Genomic DNA, 18,550 nt, shown 5'->3' with positions numbered 1-18,550 from the left:
CCCCGATCTGTAAGCAACCACAAGACCAGAATTTGGGCGGGGGAGTCCTTCTCTCCCCCCCCCCCAATCTTTTGCAACCACACATTTGACCAGGGGACCTGGTTTGACTTCTCGTTCCTCTCAAGAGCTAGACCGCACGGCAGGGGAAATTTAAGTGAATCTATACGGAAAAGACCGCCTTAAATTTTTTTTTCCCCAAATCTTTTGCAACCACACATTTGACCAGGGGACCTGGTTTGACTTCTCATTCCTCTCAAGAACTAGACCGCACGGCAGGGGAAATTTAAGTGAATCTATACGGAAAAGACCGCCTTTAAACACGTGGATGTTTGCTTCTTACAGTTCAGTCCACCTAACTACAATGTAGCGGATGTTTCAATAGTTTGCAAGCTGTTGCTTCTCAAGTAAATGTTTAGTATTAATCATCCCGATACTAACTAACGCGAACACGAAATGCAAATACAAACCTGCCCTTATCACCCAAATGTGTCGATTTCTGAGAATCTAGAGAGTGTTGTTTTCGTGGAAGGTGGGGTTCATCTTTCCACAGAGCTCAGCCTGAGCTCCCGGGTCAGGACTGCAGAGCCCGTGAACTCCCCACCCTGGGTTCTGAATTTGCAAAATGATGTGATGGCTGAAAACTGCAAACCCCCATGTTCTCATTTCCTGTAGATGAGCAGTTGGAGAGCGTAATCCTTCAGTACACATTTTAATGCATATTTATGCGTAATTTTGTTAGAAATACAAGTTTGGGAAGAACTTCTATTTCAAAGGGCAGTTAGTGCATTAAAAGTCTGAGAACCGTTAGCTGCACTTTATCTCTCTGACTCAGTCGTCTTCAAGGAATTCATGGCGAATTTTCAGAAAAGTGGTTAGTTCAGCTGAAACTCACCCACAAAACACCCAGAGGTTTAGAAGAATATTTTAATGTTTAAGCGGCAGGATTCAGAGCGGAGGTTGCAGAAATCAGTGTTGGTGGCTGGGCAGTCTGGAGAGGAGGGCTCACACTCCCTGGGAGACAAATGAGTAGCCTCCTTCCCATCTTCCCACAGGCTGGGATGCTGCAGGCTCCTCAGAAGGACTTATGTAAGCCGAAACTCGTGATTGTGAATGTTAACAAGGCGAGGGCAGATTATCCTTCACAAAAATGAACTCATTTGTGGCATCTGATTCAGTGAAGGGATATTTAACTAATTAAAAATGTTGTAGAGAAGGGGTGCCTGGCTAGCTCAGCCCATAGAGCATGTGACGCTTGATCTCAGGGTTTGTGAGTTCAAGCCCCATACTGGGAGTAGAGATTAGTCAATAAAAAAAATTTTTTTAATGTCATGGAGAAATATTAATAAACTCACCCTAATCGTTACAATTCAATGAGACTGGTATTAAAATCAGGCAAATCTCCCCCACCCCCACAAAAAAAATAGAAAAAAAAAAAAAAAAAACAAATAAAATTGGACAAAGCCCCAAATGCCAGGAAACAGTCATACATCCCACTGGATGCCTGAAGGAGGTCTGCCGGAACTGAAATAAATGTGTCACGAATGGTGTTGGATGCCTTTTTTGTTTCATTTAAAAACATGGATTTGATCATGACAGCCCCTTTTCTGCTGAGGGGGAAGAAAACAAAGGTAAGATATATAATTGGTAGTTTCTGTTCTGTTTTGGTTTTAGGGAGGAAATAATACTTTGTATGGGCTTACTTTGACTTCTTGCATTTTCCCTTGTCTCCCACCCCTAGAAAAATGCAGACTTCTTGCTGGAATGTGCTGGGTGGGGGGAAGGGGTGTGTGTGTGCACACATGTGTTTGGGGTGTGTGTGTGTGTTTGAGGGTGTGTACAGTGATGTGAGGACGGGAAGGGAAGGTGTCCCTCATGGATGAAGAGGGGGTAGTACTCTGGAAACAGAGAGGAAACTGTAATGCTTGTTCTACTCCAATCTGCAGCTCCATAAGTCAGGCAGGTGGTTGAGAGTAAGGATTTCAGTTTCCCCTGAGTGCCAGGATCTTGTCCAGTTCTCATCCTTTCTTTCCTCATGCCTTGTCTCGAAACCGTCCCTTCTCCCTTGACCTCCTAATAGAAGATTGTTAAGTTAAAATATTTTTGAGGACCTTATGGCACTAGTCTCGAGTCCAAGAGTGGCCCGATCTGAGTGAGTCTGAATTGTGGTTGGAAAGTTAGAAAACATAGACTTAGTAGAGACAACATCGTGCTGTTCAGATAAGCCTCGGAGGACCTCATGCATTGGTACAGAACCCTCAACACTGAAAATCAGTGCCCATGCGGGACTTCCCATATCTTCTGGGGGAAAGTTCAGCCCCCAGGGGCATGAAATCCAGAGAGATATTTAAAAAACAAAACAAATCCTTACAGCTTGTGAATTGGAAACCGATCTCGGATTCAACGCAGGGTCCCCAAACCCAAAGATCTGCATGTTTCTCCCCCTCTTTTCTCATGGTTGTAGCCAGGTGAAGATAAACAGTGATGAACACAGAGAAAAGACACCCCCTTCACGTTTTAGCCCCCAGGATGACCTTGGCTTAAAAGGCACGTTGGCTGTCCTACCCTCCCCAACCCTGTCCACACAGCTCTGTTCATTTCATGGCTGGGAGCCCTAAGGAAGTCACAAAGTTATACCTGATTTTTCCTGCACCCACCACACCAGTCCTCAGGAAGGCAGAAGTGGGGACAGATGAAAGGCAAGCATGCAGAGACGGGAGAGACGTTTCTGGGGGAGAGATTCAGGCTGGACTCCGCTCCTGTTCTTGGTCAGGGGCACCTCCAGTGTCTGCAGTGCCCGCAGCCAAACTCTGCCTCTCCTCCTCCAACAGCTGGTAGTCCCTCTTCTTGTACTTCCGGGTGCCATAGACGGCCAGGGCGATGGCTGCTGCCAGGACAGTGGTGACCCCCACTGTGACCCCAGCGGCTGCCCCTCCCGACAGACCACCACCATCCCCACGGATGACCCTCCTGGCGCTGCGCAGCTCTAACGGCTCCCCCAGCCTCCACTGGTGGGTCTGGGAGTCTTTAATCCAGGAGCTGGCTGTCTCACTATTAGTCACTAGGACAGTGTTGGTGGCAGCTTGACTCATGAGGGGTGGCTGGGTGTAAGGGGGGAGCCTGGCAGGGGGCAGAGTCCCTCCTGTGAAGAGCCCAGACTTGACGCAGTAGGACACTTGGCATCCATCACTGATGACAGCCAGGTGTTGGCTGAAGCCCCCGGGACACTTTTTTAGCGAAGGTGTCCCCAAATCTTTGGATGCGGCAGAATTTACCAAAGGGTTCCCGACTGCACAGCTAAAGAAGCCACCAAAGGGGACTGAAAACCTGTATCCCATCTCATAGTCCAGGGAGGCACATACCTTGAGGCTTTCAAAGAGCCGCAGTGGAAGATAGCCAGCTGGGCAGGACTGCGCGTTTGTCAAAGGGTTTATGCTCTTACCACTGAAGAGGCCCCCAAAAAGCAGTCCTGAGTTTTCTGGTATTTGGCCGCTCGCCACACACCAAAAAGCCCTAAATTCAGCCTTTGCCACCCGGAACACGTCTTCGCACACCGTCTTGCAGAAGACGAGAAGGGTGCATTTCCGCCGACACTCCAGGTGGTTGTAGCCATCCTCGTGGATCTGGGAGAGCAGCTGGACTGGGGAGTAGCCAGAGGGGCAGGAGAAATCACCAGTGAGGGGATTCTTCTGCTCCAGGTTTTGGCAGAGTTGGACAACCTCCTTCCCGGAGAGCTGGGTGCATTCCTGATAAACTCCTCCGAAGGAGAAATTGGTCATTTTCCCCTCACAGGAGCCGTCATCCATGTTGGCCTGGAAGTTGAAGTTGGGCGAATTGGCATTGGTACATCCAGGGTAGGTGTTGAATGTGTAATAGCGCCTCACGGCGGCCTCCACCGTCCTGGACAGCTTCTTGACCAAGGGCCCTGGCAACTCGGGCAGCATGTCAGGGTTGATGAAGAAATGCAGAGGCAGGCCAGCGCGGTCTATGGCTACCAGGTGGTTGGGGATGCCCTGCTGCCAGGCCTGGAGGGTGATGCCCGGGTAAAAGGGAACCCCTCCGATGCTTTGCACCCTGGAGTTGGTGCGGTTCGAGAGGTAGCTCTTGGTGAGGGCGCTCTGCGAGGTGTAATTCTCCTCGAATTTGTAGTTGACGACGTTCATGAAGGCAATCCCAGCAGAGGCAGTCACGGAGGTGCGGCTGCTCTCGCCGTCCTGTAGGAATGAGGCTCGAATGTGGTCCTCCTGGACGAGAGCAGCGCCGGCATCCACGCTGGTGATGACATGGGTGCCGTAGTTGAGGACCAGCAGTTCTGCGAGGTAGGTCGCCATCCGTGTCTGGTTGTTCTCCAGGCGCTCAGAGATGTCCCTCAGCTCCTTTTTAAACCTCCAGTTTAGCTCTGAAGCTGAGTTGATCTTGACTGTGTAGATCAGGTTTCTCACCTGAACCCGGGTAGTCACAGCTTGGTCTTTTACTTGAAGGGTCTTCATCTTCTGGAAGCCAGAGGAGAACTTGCCATTGACCTTGGAATAGAGGGAGAGCTCTGAGTTGATGGAGAAGGAGGTGCTGCTCTGGTAATTCCCCCAGGACTCCAGGATTTCAGAGTTCATCTCTAGGTTGCTTTGTTTCTGGGCGATGCTGACGATTTCATCAGGGATGATGTACTGTCCATCTTCCGTGGTCCGGCAACTCCTGTAAGTCAGGTCCATCACCCGTCCCATGTCCACATTCCGCAGGTTATCCCAGCCCCCTCCGGGTAAGGCTTCTAGAACAGGTAGTTTCAAGGCGTTCTTGCATTTTTGAAATCCAGCCTCATTCGTCTCTCCCAGAGGCTCGTTCGTTTCAGCCCACGCTACCACTGCCCAGAAGAGGACAGCACCTGTGAGGCCGTTCATGGCTCAGACAGTCCCACCGCACGCCAGCCCTAAGCAGCAGCCAGCGAGCTTTGTACAAACTGAGCAGATGGGAAAGAAGGCAGCCGCAGAAATGAACACATGCAACAGTTCTCCCAAAGCCACCAGTTCCTCTTCAGGCTAGTCTAATCGCCAAATAGGGAAACGGGAGTCGATTGGAATACAAATGCCCATCAGGACTTTGAAAAAGTCATGTTGTGCTAGATATGCAAAGGCAGCCCTGTATCCTTAACAGTTAACTGCCCTAACCGCCCCTTCTGCCCCCCAGCTCCAGGCTGGTGACTCTGCCGCAGCAGTGGGCTCTCAGAAGTGGGACCAGACCACACGTCTCAGGGCTGCTTTCACGGCAGATTTCCGGCTTTGAAAGAAAGCTTTGGTTTCATTTTTGCTCTGATGTTTCAAATGTTCCTTGACGGCTCTCTCCTAGGACTCCAGCATCGGTTTCCTTTTACAGTAAATAGTGAACGTCAACATCGCCGTTGCTGAGACTCCCTGCCTCCACCTTCCCTGGGCTCGCTGTAGGTCAAAGCCAAGGCCTGGGGCTCCCATTCACTTCAGGGTGAAGGCAGTTAACACACAAGAAAGGAATGGCAATCTTGGACACAAGTCCTGTGGACTTTCCCTGTTATGAGCCTCGTAGTGCGGGCTTTGGAGGTGCCGTTACGTGAGGCAGAGCTGCGGAGGCTCAAGTAGACTCGGTTCTGCTGCGTTCCGGAAACTTCGGTGTGGGCCGTCCTCCGTGCTCAGAGTAAAAGCATCGGCCCCACATCGTGTTGTTTCCTTTCAGGCCGAAATGTTGAAGCAAAGAGAAAAATCCACACTCTGATCTAGATTTTGATCAAAAGCAGCGGCGCCTGGGTGGCTCAGTGGGTTAAAGCCTCTGTCTTCAGCTCAGGTCATGATCCCAGGGTCCTTCCTCTCTCTCTGCCTGCCTCTCTGCCTACTTGTGATCTCTGTCTGTCAAATAAATAAGTAAAATCTTAAAAAATAAAAAAAGCAGACAGTAGCCAAGGAATATTTGTGTATGCATGTACACACTTACACATCCTCTGTGTGTGTGTGTGTGTGTGTGTGTGTGTACAGTTGCTAAGTTGGTACCTGTTGTTACAGCTTTAATTTTTCGTGCTGCTGCTAAGTTTATGTACTCAGTCTAGGTGCATAAAAAAGCAAGTGCCTTTTTATTACTCATTGGTTTTGAAGCAACGACTCATTTGTTCTATCATTAGGAGAACACAATTTCATGAATTTCCTTCCGTGTGCCTATGCTGTGTGTATTATGATGTATATGTGTATGTATATACATGTATGTAACATGTCTATTAGACCCCATAGTTTGGAAGTGTGTTTCCAGACCTGGTCTAGTGCCAGGATTAACCCAAGCCCGGCTCCATCCCTTCTTTCAGACCATTAAGGTGCATCTTAGTCCATCCGGTGGTAAACAAAGAATCCAAAAGAATTAATGAAGCTCCCAGTGGTACCCACATGGCCCCCCAGATCTTACCACAAACCAGAGGCAGAGCTGAGACTGAGAACATCGTGTTTCAGTTTACAGGTACCACAACTCTACCACCTGTGTGCAACCTGGGGAAAAGGTCTCAAGGACTTGAACGGCGGCATGTCGCCCCTGATGCAGTTGTCCAGGTTCACAGGTCGAACTCCACCAGTTATTATTCAAACCTTGGTGATGTTCTGGGCTTATTCATGCCTAGGTTATCATGCTTGGAGGAATTTCCTTATATATAATAATATATCCCTGTTTCATTATATATATCCATATATAATGTATGAGCCAGAGGCCACTATTCATATTTGGCCAGAGAAGCAAGCCTGTGCAGGGGATGTCCTGGGTAATTAACAAATGAGTTACTTATAAATTTGTAGCTCAGTAGAGTGATTCCACCACTAGAAACATTAGAGGTGAATGCCCTCGAGAACTTCCAATAAGTCTATTAAAATGCCCCCACACCCCTCGTCAGACCGCCGCAGGGTGAGTTCATCATCGTGAGAAAACCGGCACACGTACCCCGTTTTGGAGACATGCTGACAACTTATTACTTTTCGTTTACCTGTTAATAGATCCTGGTGCATTCTCACTCTTCCTCGATGAGAGTCCAAGCGAGGCGGATATAAATCATTCTCTATGCTGGTGCTGCTCTATCTCTGAACGCACACAGTTGTCCTGGTTTTTGTCTTCATTTCTACCACAGCAAAAAGTGGAAAATAGTTAACAGATCCAACAGGAGTGAAATTATATTGCATCTATTGATGAAATATTTTATAGCCATCCTAACTACATATTCAAAAAATGTTAGTGACATAAGAAATTCTTACGCCGTAAGGTTTTTAACTATATTTTCAAAAAATGTTAGTGACATAAGAAATTCTTACGCCGTAAGGTTAAGTGATGAAAGCATGATAGGCACCCAGTGTGGCCTTCGCTATGTACATTTAAGCTACTGGAGAGACATACACCGACTCATTCACAGCGATGATATCCGCTGGTAAGTTTTATAGATGATGTAAATGTTTCCCTCTGACTTTCCTATATTTTTTGAGTGTTCAACAAGGAGCATATCTTTCCTCATCTGACATATTTTTAGTGAGATTCTATTAAGTAGCAAACACAGGGATGGGTATGGAATGGTCATCACTTTTGTACTCAGGAAAATAAGGCATGAACATCCATTTTAAACACAAAAGAAAAAAATTATTTTTGGAATTTCCATGTACCTGAAATGATCTAAAGCCTGTGATTGCTGTGTTCAAGGAAGTTCTATTTTCTATTCATGGAGAAACAATGAAAAGAGAAGTGCAAAATGATGGGAATTCCAGCACAACTTCAATTTGCGTGCCACAGGCAGAAATCACGGCTCATGGCGGTCAGGGGTGAGGAAGCGGGGGTCACTCATTTCTTTCTTGCTTTACTCTGCTCACCGGCAACTTCCTCTGCTTTTTCTTGTGCTGAGAGGCGTATGCAATAGCAGAAACTCTCCCAATGGCTACTCTCAAGGGCCTGAAAACCGAACTTGGGTCTCGAAAAGAAAAAGGTCACTTTTCTGCAAACGTTTGCCTCAGTGCTGCAGAAGTGTGATTTCACTTCCTCCAGAAAGAGGCAAGAGGGAAGTCCCACGTCTGCTTTCTTTCTCAGTTTGAGCACGTGCAAACTTCTGAGCCAAACCATGATTCATGCCTGAGGTTCGGTTCTGTGTGGGCTTGGAGCAGGTCCAGCTGTTTCCAACTTCTGCCTTTCACCTGTGATCTGACATGGGCAGGAAACCCAGACTGTGTTTGCGGGGAACCAAGCCCGTTCTTATTTTTAGCAGGGATCCAGGAAACCAATCAAATGGTCACAAAATGGGTCGAGGAACAAAGTCTTTTAAAGACTCTGTAATAAACTTTGTTCTGGAAAATGCAGGATGTATCAGCTAACAAAGTGACAACATTGTCTTTTCTGAAGAGTGGATTGCTAACCCGATGTTTTTGAGAGCTGCTTTGTTAAGCCTTTCCCTCTGAGACTGCTTTTCCCATCAGGTCTGTTTGCATTCTTTCTTTTTTTTTTTTTTAAGATTTGTTTATTTATTTATTTACTTATTTATTTATTTGACACAGAGAGAGAGAGAGAGAGACAGCGAGAGAAGGAACACAAGCAGCGGGAGTGGGAGAGGGAAAACCAGACTTCCCACTCAGCAGGGATAACCTGAGCTGAAGGTAGATGGTTAATGAGTGAGCCACCCAGGCACCCCAACTGTGCATTCTGACCCCAAAAATAAGAACACTGTGGTTCCTTGAGTCCTTTTAATCTTGAAAGACAGAATGCCCAGGTGAAATGCCTCTGAAATTCCCGCTGAAAGCTAGGTCAGGATTTGGCAGGCTACGCCATTTTTCTTCTTTTCTTGGTTAATACTTTTCCCTCCCTTCTTCCTCCCAATTTTGCTAATGCTTTTTCTCCTCATCAACTACTCCTTTTCTGCTCTTTGTTTCTCTTTGCCATTTCCATATGTAGGTTCGAGGGACACAAGTCTGTGTTGTAGGATGACATTTCCACTGCACTAAAGAAGAAATAAACACCGACTCCGTTTAGGCTGTGCTTCCTTATTCCATGTCATGGCAGACATCACTCATCAGTCATACCATTCATTCCTGCTCTGAGGCTGCCTCCATACCCTTCTGTGGTCTGTAATTTCTCAGCACAGTTCTCTAGGACATTCTAATGGAAGCCTGTTTCATCTACCTATTAAATAAATACTTATTTTTAAAATTTAAATTCACTTAGCCAACATACAGTACATCATTAATTTCAGAAGTAGAGTTCAGTAATTCATCAGTTGTGTATAATACTCAGTGCTCATCATGTCACGTGCCCTCCTGAATGCCCGTCACCCAGTTACCCCATCCCATCAACCTACCTCCCTAAATAAATACTTACTGAGCATCTATTATTTGTTGGGCACCCATTGTAGGTGCCATATCTGAAGTAGCCAATACCAATTTAATGCTCTTTTAAGAGTCTGTGTGACTGAGTGAGCCCTCAGAGCTGCCTTCACTTTCCATCTCCTCTCCAATTTAAGTTTTTTGGAGACAGAACAATTAAGACCAACCCATTCCCCCTCCCCATCTACCTTCAGGATTCCTAATGGCATCAGTCTAATATGAAGAGTGCTTCTTGTATCCTTCTTGAGCTGAAAGCAGCTTCACATGAAGAGATTTATACACAACAGGACTGGAAATACAGTGGGATTCCTCTATGTCCTTGATTCCCAGTCCCCACATCTTTCCTGTCATGTAACTTCCTCTTTGAGAAATAGCTGGACAAAAGAAATAACTGAGTAGCCTTTGACCTCCCTGGGTCAACTGCTGACAGATTTCATATTTCTCTATTTGTTCCCTTATTGGGTAATAAAACCAGTCTAACATTCAATCTTTTCCTCCTTAACCACAGGTTCTCCAGATGGGACTTTGAGCAGAGACACTTTTCTTTCTATCTGAAGTGATCATGAATAGGTTAAGGTAAAACAAGCGAATTAGTAAGGTGGTTCTTCCAGAATTACGTGGAGTTGGGAGCTTTGGGTCCTCCACTGAAATATTCCTATTGTCTTAGGAGTCTCTGGGTGGTTCAGTGGGTTGAGCTTCCAGCTTTTGCTTTTGACTGGGGTCATGATCTCAGGTTTGTGGGACTGAGACCAGCACTGGGCTCCTTGAACAGTGGAAAGTCTACTTGAGATTCTCACTCTCCCTCTCCTTCTGCCCCTCTCCCCATTTGTGCACTCTCTTGCTCACTTGTTCTTTCTCTCTCTCAAATAAATAAATCTTTTTAAAAAAGAGATATTCCTATTGTCTCTATTTTTTTGGTGATCTAAATGTGACATTAAGAGCATGGGCTGACTGGGGTGCCTGGGTGGCTCAGTGGGTTAAAGCCTCTGCCTTTGGCTCAGGTCATGATCCCAGGGTCCTGGGATCAAACCCCACATCAGGCTCTCTGCTCGGTGGGGAGCCTGCTTCCTCCTCTCTCTGCCTGCCTCTCTGCCCACTTGTGATCTCTCTCTGTCAAATAAATAAATAAAATCTAAAAAAAAAAAAAAGAGCATGGGCTGTGTTATGGGTCTATTCAGTCTCTAGATTTTGTTCTGCTTAGTATAGTTACTCGAAAATATCTCATGTCTGGACTGATAAACATGGATGTTTTCACAGTTTTCAGAATTGAAATGTAGGCAACATCTGGGCTCCATATGGGACTTTGGGCAAGTTCTGGAGCCTCCCTAAACCTCTGTCACCTCAACTGGGAAACAGGAGTAGTAGCATCTACCTGTATGTAACACGTGAAGTTGTAAATCATCCATGTAAAAAGCTCCATATGACCCGGGTAGGAACTCAGTGTGTATCTGCCTTCAGCTTTGCTGAGCTTGCTGGCGTGTTCAGGTTGACCCTGTAGTTCAGTCCTCTCACAATGGAAATGGGAGAAAAGGCATGTTACAGCACCCTGGGAGCTCGACTTTCCTCTGGTTGTCCATTTGACAGCCTGGGAAGCCGTATTGACTCTGAGGGATCATCTGAATATTTTTTTACTAATGTCCTAGACAAAGACAGGCATCTCTTTAAGGAAAACAATCTAGCAGTCATGCCATCTGGTTAATGACAGAGGTAAATTAGAAGTAATTGGTTGCTTTATCAAAGAATTCATCCTAGGAGTCTTTTAGAATGGGGCTGACAAGTTTTTGCCAGTGAGTAAAAAAATTCAGGCTTTGCAACCAGATGATCTCTGTGGTAACTACTCAATTCTGCCCTTGTAATTTAAAAGTAGATGATACATAAATGAAGGGATATGCTGTGTTCCAATAAATCTTTACTTACCAAAATGGGGTGGGGTGGGGCTGGATTTTGGCTGTGGTCTGTAATTCACTGATGACCAATTTAGAATCATAGAATTATAGAATCCCATAATTGGAGCAGACGTGCTCTCCTAACTAAGGCTTGAGCCGCCTCCAATACAGTCTCAGCAATCCAATATAATCCAACCTCGGCCTGGATGCCTCCAGGGCATCTACCTATTGTCTGCAGATAATTCTGATTCTTAACATTTTCTTCAACTGAACCCAAATTGTCCTTTTGAATTTTCTGGGGGCTGAGATCAGACTTTTGAGCTATGGCCATCTTGACAACAATGTTGTATATCACATCCAAACAAGAGAAGGTGTTTGGCTCACAGGATGGAAGTCCTGCAGGAGTATGATTAAGTCTATCTTGTTTAATGACTAATCATAATGGGTGAGGACCATAGTGTGAGGGTCCTAGAGGCCTCTTGTTGACCCAATTATTCCCTTATTGGTGGGTCATGAAGAATTTCAGGGTTTCTAAGGCAGAGAGTGGAGCAGATAGGGTACTTGGTAGGCTGGGAAAAGTACCTGTTAACCTACAAGAAAAATATATTTCAATATTTTCACTACCTATCCACATGAATACGAGTCTTCTGTAAAAAAGCATCTGACATGTAGTAGGTAGTCAATAAATATTTGTTGGAAAAAATAGCTGACTAAAAGGACAAATGAAGTAAGAACCTTGCAATCTTAGAATTCTATTAATGAGATACCAGAAAAGTCGATGGCAGAGACCTCCAGGGCCCGAGGTGACAGCACAAACTGGGCAAGACATTCCATTTAGGAGGAGAATCCAATTTATGTTGGAGGTTGAAGACAAGAATCCACATTTATGCCAGCATTCTGACACTTGTCAAAATTGGGACTAGACAGACCAAAAAAAAAAGGACCGATTGCACTTACCTGAGGTTCCTAGAATAAGAATAGAATAAATTCAGAGAGACAGGAAGTAGAATGACCTTTACCAGGGATTAGAGTAGGGAGAAAATGAGAATGTGGACATGTAAGAAGATTTTGACCACGTGTTTATTAGTGGGTGTTATGGGGGCAAACCCAAACTGAAGAGTGGTCTCTTGACAGCCTATGTTGTATCCGGAGACCATAAACACTACTGGACCCAGAGAGACTTTGGCTTCTTCCTCATATTTAACTCAGCTATAGCACTAGGTCCTATGGTATATGGGTTCTCTGGTAGTTGGCCAGAGGAACTGGATAATGCAGTCTTGAAGTACAGAGGACTTAATTCCATGTGCCAGTAAACATTATTGAATTAGAGACAAGAGATAGGTGGGATCTGGCAAAAAATTTGGTCTTCCTTCCAATGGACCATTTGGAGGACTGGTGTTTTCATGTGATTTGTCCAAAGATACTACACAACTGTATCTTTCCTTAAGCTGTGATCAGCTCAGTAATATACCCACTTAGTTTGCTTTGTCTCTGTTCCTGCCTTAGCTCCCTTACGCGTTTGCCTTTGCTGTCCTGGGATTGTACTTCCCAGTGAAACATTAATTAATGTGGAACATGAGTTAACATTATAATGTCCCTCTTATGTGCTCTGTAACATCTCTTGCATTTGCCACAGTCTATTTTAATGACCTTCTTGTTTGACTTTCTCTTCCAGTAAATTGTGAGCTCCTTACGGAAGAGACTGTGTCCTTTCACTTCATTTTTGTGTTACAGGGCCTAGTGCAGGTTCTGGTACCTAGCATCACTTGTTACTATTGAACGAGTACATAAATTAATAGAGCAGACAAAGCTGACAATGATTCTCAAACACATCTCTGGAAAGTCAGGCCGTGAATGGTTGGAAGTGAATATTCCAATCGAAGCAACATTATACGATTTTTATTTCAATCTACGCCAATATTTCTGAGCACTTACTCTGACACTACTGTGTCTTTGTTATTTCTTATTATAAAATGATTTAATGTTCTGATCTATAATTGTACCCTGGGTGGATCAGGGATTGTGTGAGCCTAGTGTCTTATGTAACAAATGACTTATAAAAGTCCAGAACGAGTACTCTTACGTGCCAAGAGCTTTTGCCTTATCTATGTCTGAATCAGTGCTGAAAGCTCTGACCTTGAAGGACTGAATCCATATCCATTTACATACTCACCTTCATCCCCCATCCCTGGCCAGTGCCTGCAGCTAATGAGGCTGGCTTAAAGGTACCAGATCTCACCCCTCCCCTACTCCCTTTCCCTCTCCGTGATCCTCTTGCACAGTGTGCAAGCAGGGCCTGTCTCGGGGGTGGGGTAGAAGTTGAGTAGGAAGGAGAAACTACCAGAACTGACCTGCCCCAATTCTGATGACAATTCCTTCATGCTGACCGTCAGGACAGGGACTTAGGAAGGCAGAGGAAGAACAGGAAAGAGAAACAGGTCAGCATAATGCAAAAGAAAATAGGAGGGGTTTTATTTAAAATTTCTAGTGTTACAGAACCAAATCTGAGCTTGGCTACCGAGACCGAGGGCCTTGGCTCTGGACTTAGAGTCTTAGGAAAGTCTCAAGAATGTCTTTCTGTCTCTCTTTCCTCCTGGTCCTCTCGTGAAGCTGGGTTTTTCGTGTCTAACTGGGAAATTAGGGCATCATGGGGCAGTAAAAGTAGGACAGGGTTTGAATTCTGGAGATTTGGGTTCTGTTTTTCAACTGTCAACTAGCCTGCTGGTGACCTTAGGTAAGTCACTTCCCCTCTCTGAATCTCTGTTTCTGCATCTATAAAATAATAGTTTGTTGAGCTCCTTTTCGGCATCGGCATGATGCATGGTCCACGAGTTCTACAATCCAATTAACTTGCTTCAGCTGAAAGCTACACACTTTACTAGGTGATCTTTTGTGATCTTTTACTAATAAATGCTGAGGATACTCTGTCCCATATGGGTCATGGCATGTACATTTTCCCACTTGTTGTTCCCAATGCCACTTCCTCTTTCTGGCTTGTTTCCTTGTGTGGTTTGTAACTTATGACTCTTGAGCTCCTTTTCCGCAGGGGTTTGCTCTGGCAGGCCAGTTTGCTCCGGTTCATGCAGTTGTCCCTCCAAAGTGGTTTTAAATTTGTCTGTGCTGAGGCCTGACACTCCTGCGGGAACACTGTTCATGCTAATTTCTTTGTTTGGTCTCAGCCTGAAGTAAGACCTCACATCTGCATGAACAGAGGCCTGGGGTTCTGACATTTCTTAGAAGATGGCAAACAACTCACCCATTTCCCACAGGCAAGGGGGTGAAGTGTTTCTCATCTGCAGGTGGTGGCTGAGACAGACAGCCTCTCTTGACTTCCAGTCCCCTGTGAATATTGTACATGGGTCCAGTGACCTGGATCTCCTCCCACAGCCCCTAATACCCCAGGAGCCCACTATGACTCAGAACGCCCCTTAGCCATAGAAATTCAGCTCCCACTGGCTGCCCTGATTTCAAGTTCTCTCTTTCTGGCACCTAAATATTTCTCTTCCTTGGTTTTTGAGCTCAAACCTTGTGTTGGAAGAAATGTGTCCCTCTAAGGGGGAGGGGAATCTACTGGTTGAGTCAGCTCAACCAGTCACATTCTGCCTTGTTGTGGCTACTTTGTATGGTTGATTTCTCACAGATATACTTTGGGGGTCACACACGTACTGTGGTATCAGGGCTTCAGGAGGCAAACTTTCCTGCTACCACACCCTTCCTCCCAGTAAGAGGACTCCTTCACTGAAGCCTGAAGCCCTTTTACTATAGGCAACAACTCTGTTCCCGCTGGGAGAGCTCGGGCTTCCAATGTGACCTGCCTTTCCCTCTTGCTGCATCCCCGGGATAAGATGGAGACTAGCTATTCTCACAAAGTGACAAGAACAGAACTTTTCCTGAGCAGGGAGAAGGGAGGAGAGCAGCTGGTCACTGCGTAAGTAGGGTAGAGAGAGGGAGTGGTGAAGCAAGCCAAGCTCCTGGGGTGGAGAGAGGCCTGAGACCAGCTTTATTGGTATTGGGATATGAACAAGAACCACCTCTTCCATTCTTCACCTTCACCTCCATGATGCGTGTGTCTGTGTGTGTGTGTGTGCATGTATTTAAATGTTGTGTGATTGTGTATGAGTGTATTGTGTGTGTGAGAGAGTACTGTGAGTTTGTGTGGGTTTGTGTGTGTGAGAGAGAGAGGGAGAGAGAGAGAGTGTTTGTGTGTGTGTGTGTGTGTGTGTAAAGGGCACAGTCCAGGCAGTGGGAGTCTGGAGAAGTAAGCTTGAATCCCAGACTTGTTGTTCTCTTGCGAATTGCTTCTTTTCCTCTGCCTGTCACTTTTTCATTCACAAAATTAGAGGACTGTATTAAATTTATGGATTATAACCATAATTTAGCAGTGGAAACTTTATTTTCAAGTGCAAGTTTACACAGAAACTTATATTTAGAGTTGTAAAAAAAGATTGGCGGGGGGACTGCCTTGATTGATTGAACAAGGGCCAGGGACCCAAAGCCCAGTGGCTTCCTCTCCTCCTCGCCTCTTGGAAAAGTCCTGTGCAGATCCCTGAGATCCCTGGAACATGGTGTGGAAACAGCAGGAAACAATATGTACTTTCTCCAGTTTCTCCCAGTGAGACCTTACAATTATGATCAGGAGCAGGAAAGTTTTCCTAGCCATGAAATTCATGCAACAGAGCTGAGTGACATGATTTCCCCAAAAACAGGAAGTGAGAGTTGCCAAACTGTGAAGCAAAGATCCTTGACCCACAATGTGTATGAGCCATTTCACCTCATCTCAGAGAAGCTGTTAACAGGCCACCATTGGCTGTTGTGGAGTGCTTGGAAAGAGGCTGCCTGGAAAGGGGCTGCTTTCACTAAACAGGAGCCATTAGTAAATTACTTCACCCCCCAGAGCTTCAAGTCTTTACTTGTGCAAAGAGAGGAGTGGAACAGATTAGTCACTGGTAGGTCATTTACAACTCTAAAAATTTTCCGAGATACAGTCATATGATTAAAGTACTCACAAAAATTTATTGTGCACATAGTATGTGTCCGATACCACTTGTTTTGCTGTGGAAATTGTAGTCTAATGGGAAGACAGACATTGAACAATGATGAACTGTATGAAAGGGAAGTATGGAAGACAAAAAGAACATTCGGGAGGGCCTCAGCTTGGACCAGGGGGTCAGAATTATCCTCCAAGACAGACAGACAGATACACAGAAGCTCAGAGAGAGACAGAAAGAGAATGAGAGGGAACTGGGAGAATTATGAGGAGGAAGTCTGGAATGACTACAGAGTAGGAACAAGGGTAGGATTGGAGCAAAGGTCAGAAACATCAGTTACCTACACGCCTAATTCCCTTTCAAACGGACCAACCCATTTCTTGACTGGGTTGGTCTAACAGCACAGGTAAAAATGCTCAACATCACTTGGCCTCAGGGAAATACAAGTCAAAACCACAATGAGATACCCCCACACCAGTCAGAATGGTTAAAATAGCAAGTCAGGAAATGACAGATGTTGTCAAGGATGTGGAGAAAGGGGAACCCTCTTACACTGTTGGTGGGAATGGAAGCTGGCGCAGCCACTCTGGAAAACGGTATGGAGGTTCCTCAAAAACTTAAAATTAGAGCTACCTCATGATTCAGTAATTGGACTACTGGGTATTTATTCAAAGGCTACAAACATAGTGATTCAAAGGGACACCTGCACCCTAAAGTTTATAGTAGCAACATCCACAATAGCCAAACTATGGAAAGAGCCCAGATGCCCATCAACAGATGGATGAATAAAGAAAATGGAAATGGAATATAACTCAGTCATCAAAAAGAATGAAATCTTGCCACTTGGAAGGATGTGGATGAAAGTAGAGGGTATTAGGCTGAATAAAATAAGTCAGTCAGAGAAAGAAAATACCATATGATTTCACTCATATATGGAAAGAAACAAAACAGGTGAACATAGGGGAAGTGAAGGAAAAATAAGATAAAAACAGAAAGGGAGGCAAACCGTAAGGGACTTTTTTTTTTTTAACCATAAGAGACTTAACTGTAGGAAACAAACTGAGGAAAGGTTGCTGGAGGAGAGGCAAGTGGGGCTTGGGGTAATTGGGTGACGGGCATTAAGGAGGGCACTTGATGTAGTGAGCACTGGGTGTTATACGTAACTGATGAACCACTAAATTCTACCTCTGAAACTTATACTACAGTTTATGTTACCTAAATTTAATTTAAATATATATATTTTTAAAAAATGCACCAACCTAGCATGTAAAGCAAACTCTCAGACATTTTTATATTCTACTTTGCTCCCAAATATTTGAGTAAGCAGTTTGCAGAGGTATATAAAATATACATAGTGATAGAATAAAGAATTGTGAGAGACACAAAGCAGGGATGCAGAAGAGAACCATGGATAAGAATAAGAGTGTGTGGGGCACCTGGATGTCTCACTGGGTTAAAGCCTCTGCCTTTGGCTCGGGTCATGATCCCAGGGTTCTGGGATCAAGCCCCGTATCGGGCTCTCTGCTCAGTGGGGAGCCTGCCTCTCTGCTTACTTGTGATCTCTGTCTGTCAAATAAATAAATAAAATCTTAAAAAAAAAACCAAAAGAATAAGAGTGTGTGCCAGATGATCAAAATTCTTGCTACAGATGAGTCACAGATTCTGCTCAGAACTTTTTAGCTGCTTGAGACTGTTCTCCTTCACCAGAGACTACAGCACAACTGGACATTTCTTCATTTAAATCTTTATCTAAGTCTAGATGCAAATGCTCTAATTTGGGAGGGAACGTCATCACTACTGTTACCTTTGAAAAGCATTATGGATTTGTTATCAATTCCATTCTGTTTTTGTTTTAACAGTCTTGTCTCTCGCTTGTTTCAAGGTCACTTGAGAATAAAGCCATTTATAGAACGGCCCCATTGAGAAATCCATTTTTGGATAATGCTGTTTTAAATAAAGCTTGTAAATAAAGCTTGTCATTCCCGGTATGTAACATAAGTGACGATCCCATCAAAACTGGCCATAGCCATTTAACAGAGGTCTGTAGGTCTGTTCTCCTTTCTTCTTCTGCACTTAAATTATGCATGACTTGAGAAAATACTTTTTGACAGAATGTGCTTTAATATTTTCTTCTTCATTTCTGGATAATGCCAAACATACATGCGAGAATGCGTATTTTCAATTAATGTCTTAATGTCATGTAGATATGCACTTAGGATCTCCCTCACTTTTTAGTGTGTGCCTTTGTGTTATGTGACCTCTTTCCTGAGCCTTAAATATTTCATTTCTTAGATAAAAATGGTTAAAACCCTTATTTTGTGTTCATATGTGGTTG

General features: G+C 44.8%; 1 protein-coding gene across 1 annotated transcript; it reads right to left on the bottom strand.

Annotated features, from left to right (window-relative positions):
- Positions 1-692: 692 nt before the first annotated feature.
- MPEG1 (macrophage expressed 1) lies at positions 693-5,272 on the bottom strand. The gene has a single exon (XM_046017428.1). The coding sequence runs from the start codon at positions 4,890-4,892 to the stop codon at positions 2,739-2,741; it is 2,154 nt and encodes a 717-aa protein (XP_045873384.1). The 5' UTR covers positions 4,893-5,272; the 3' UTR covers positions 693-2,738.
- Between the last annotated feature and the right edge of the window lie 13,278 nt (positions 5,273-18,550).

Source organism: Meles meles, chromosome 8 (assembly GCF_922984935.1).
Source record: "Meles meles chromosome 8, mMelMel3.1 paternal haplotype, whole genome shotgun sequence".
Taxonomy (NCBI): domain Eukaryota; kingdom Metazoa; phylum Chordata; class Mammalia; order Carnivora; family Mustelidae; genus Meles; species Meles meles.
Note: the sequence above shows the minus strand (reverse complement) of the source record. Positions and strands in the feature narration are given on the sequence as shown.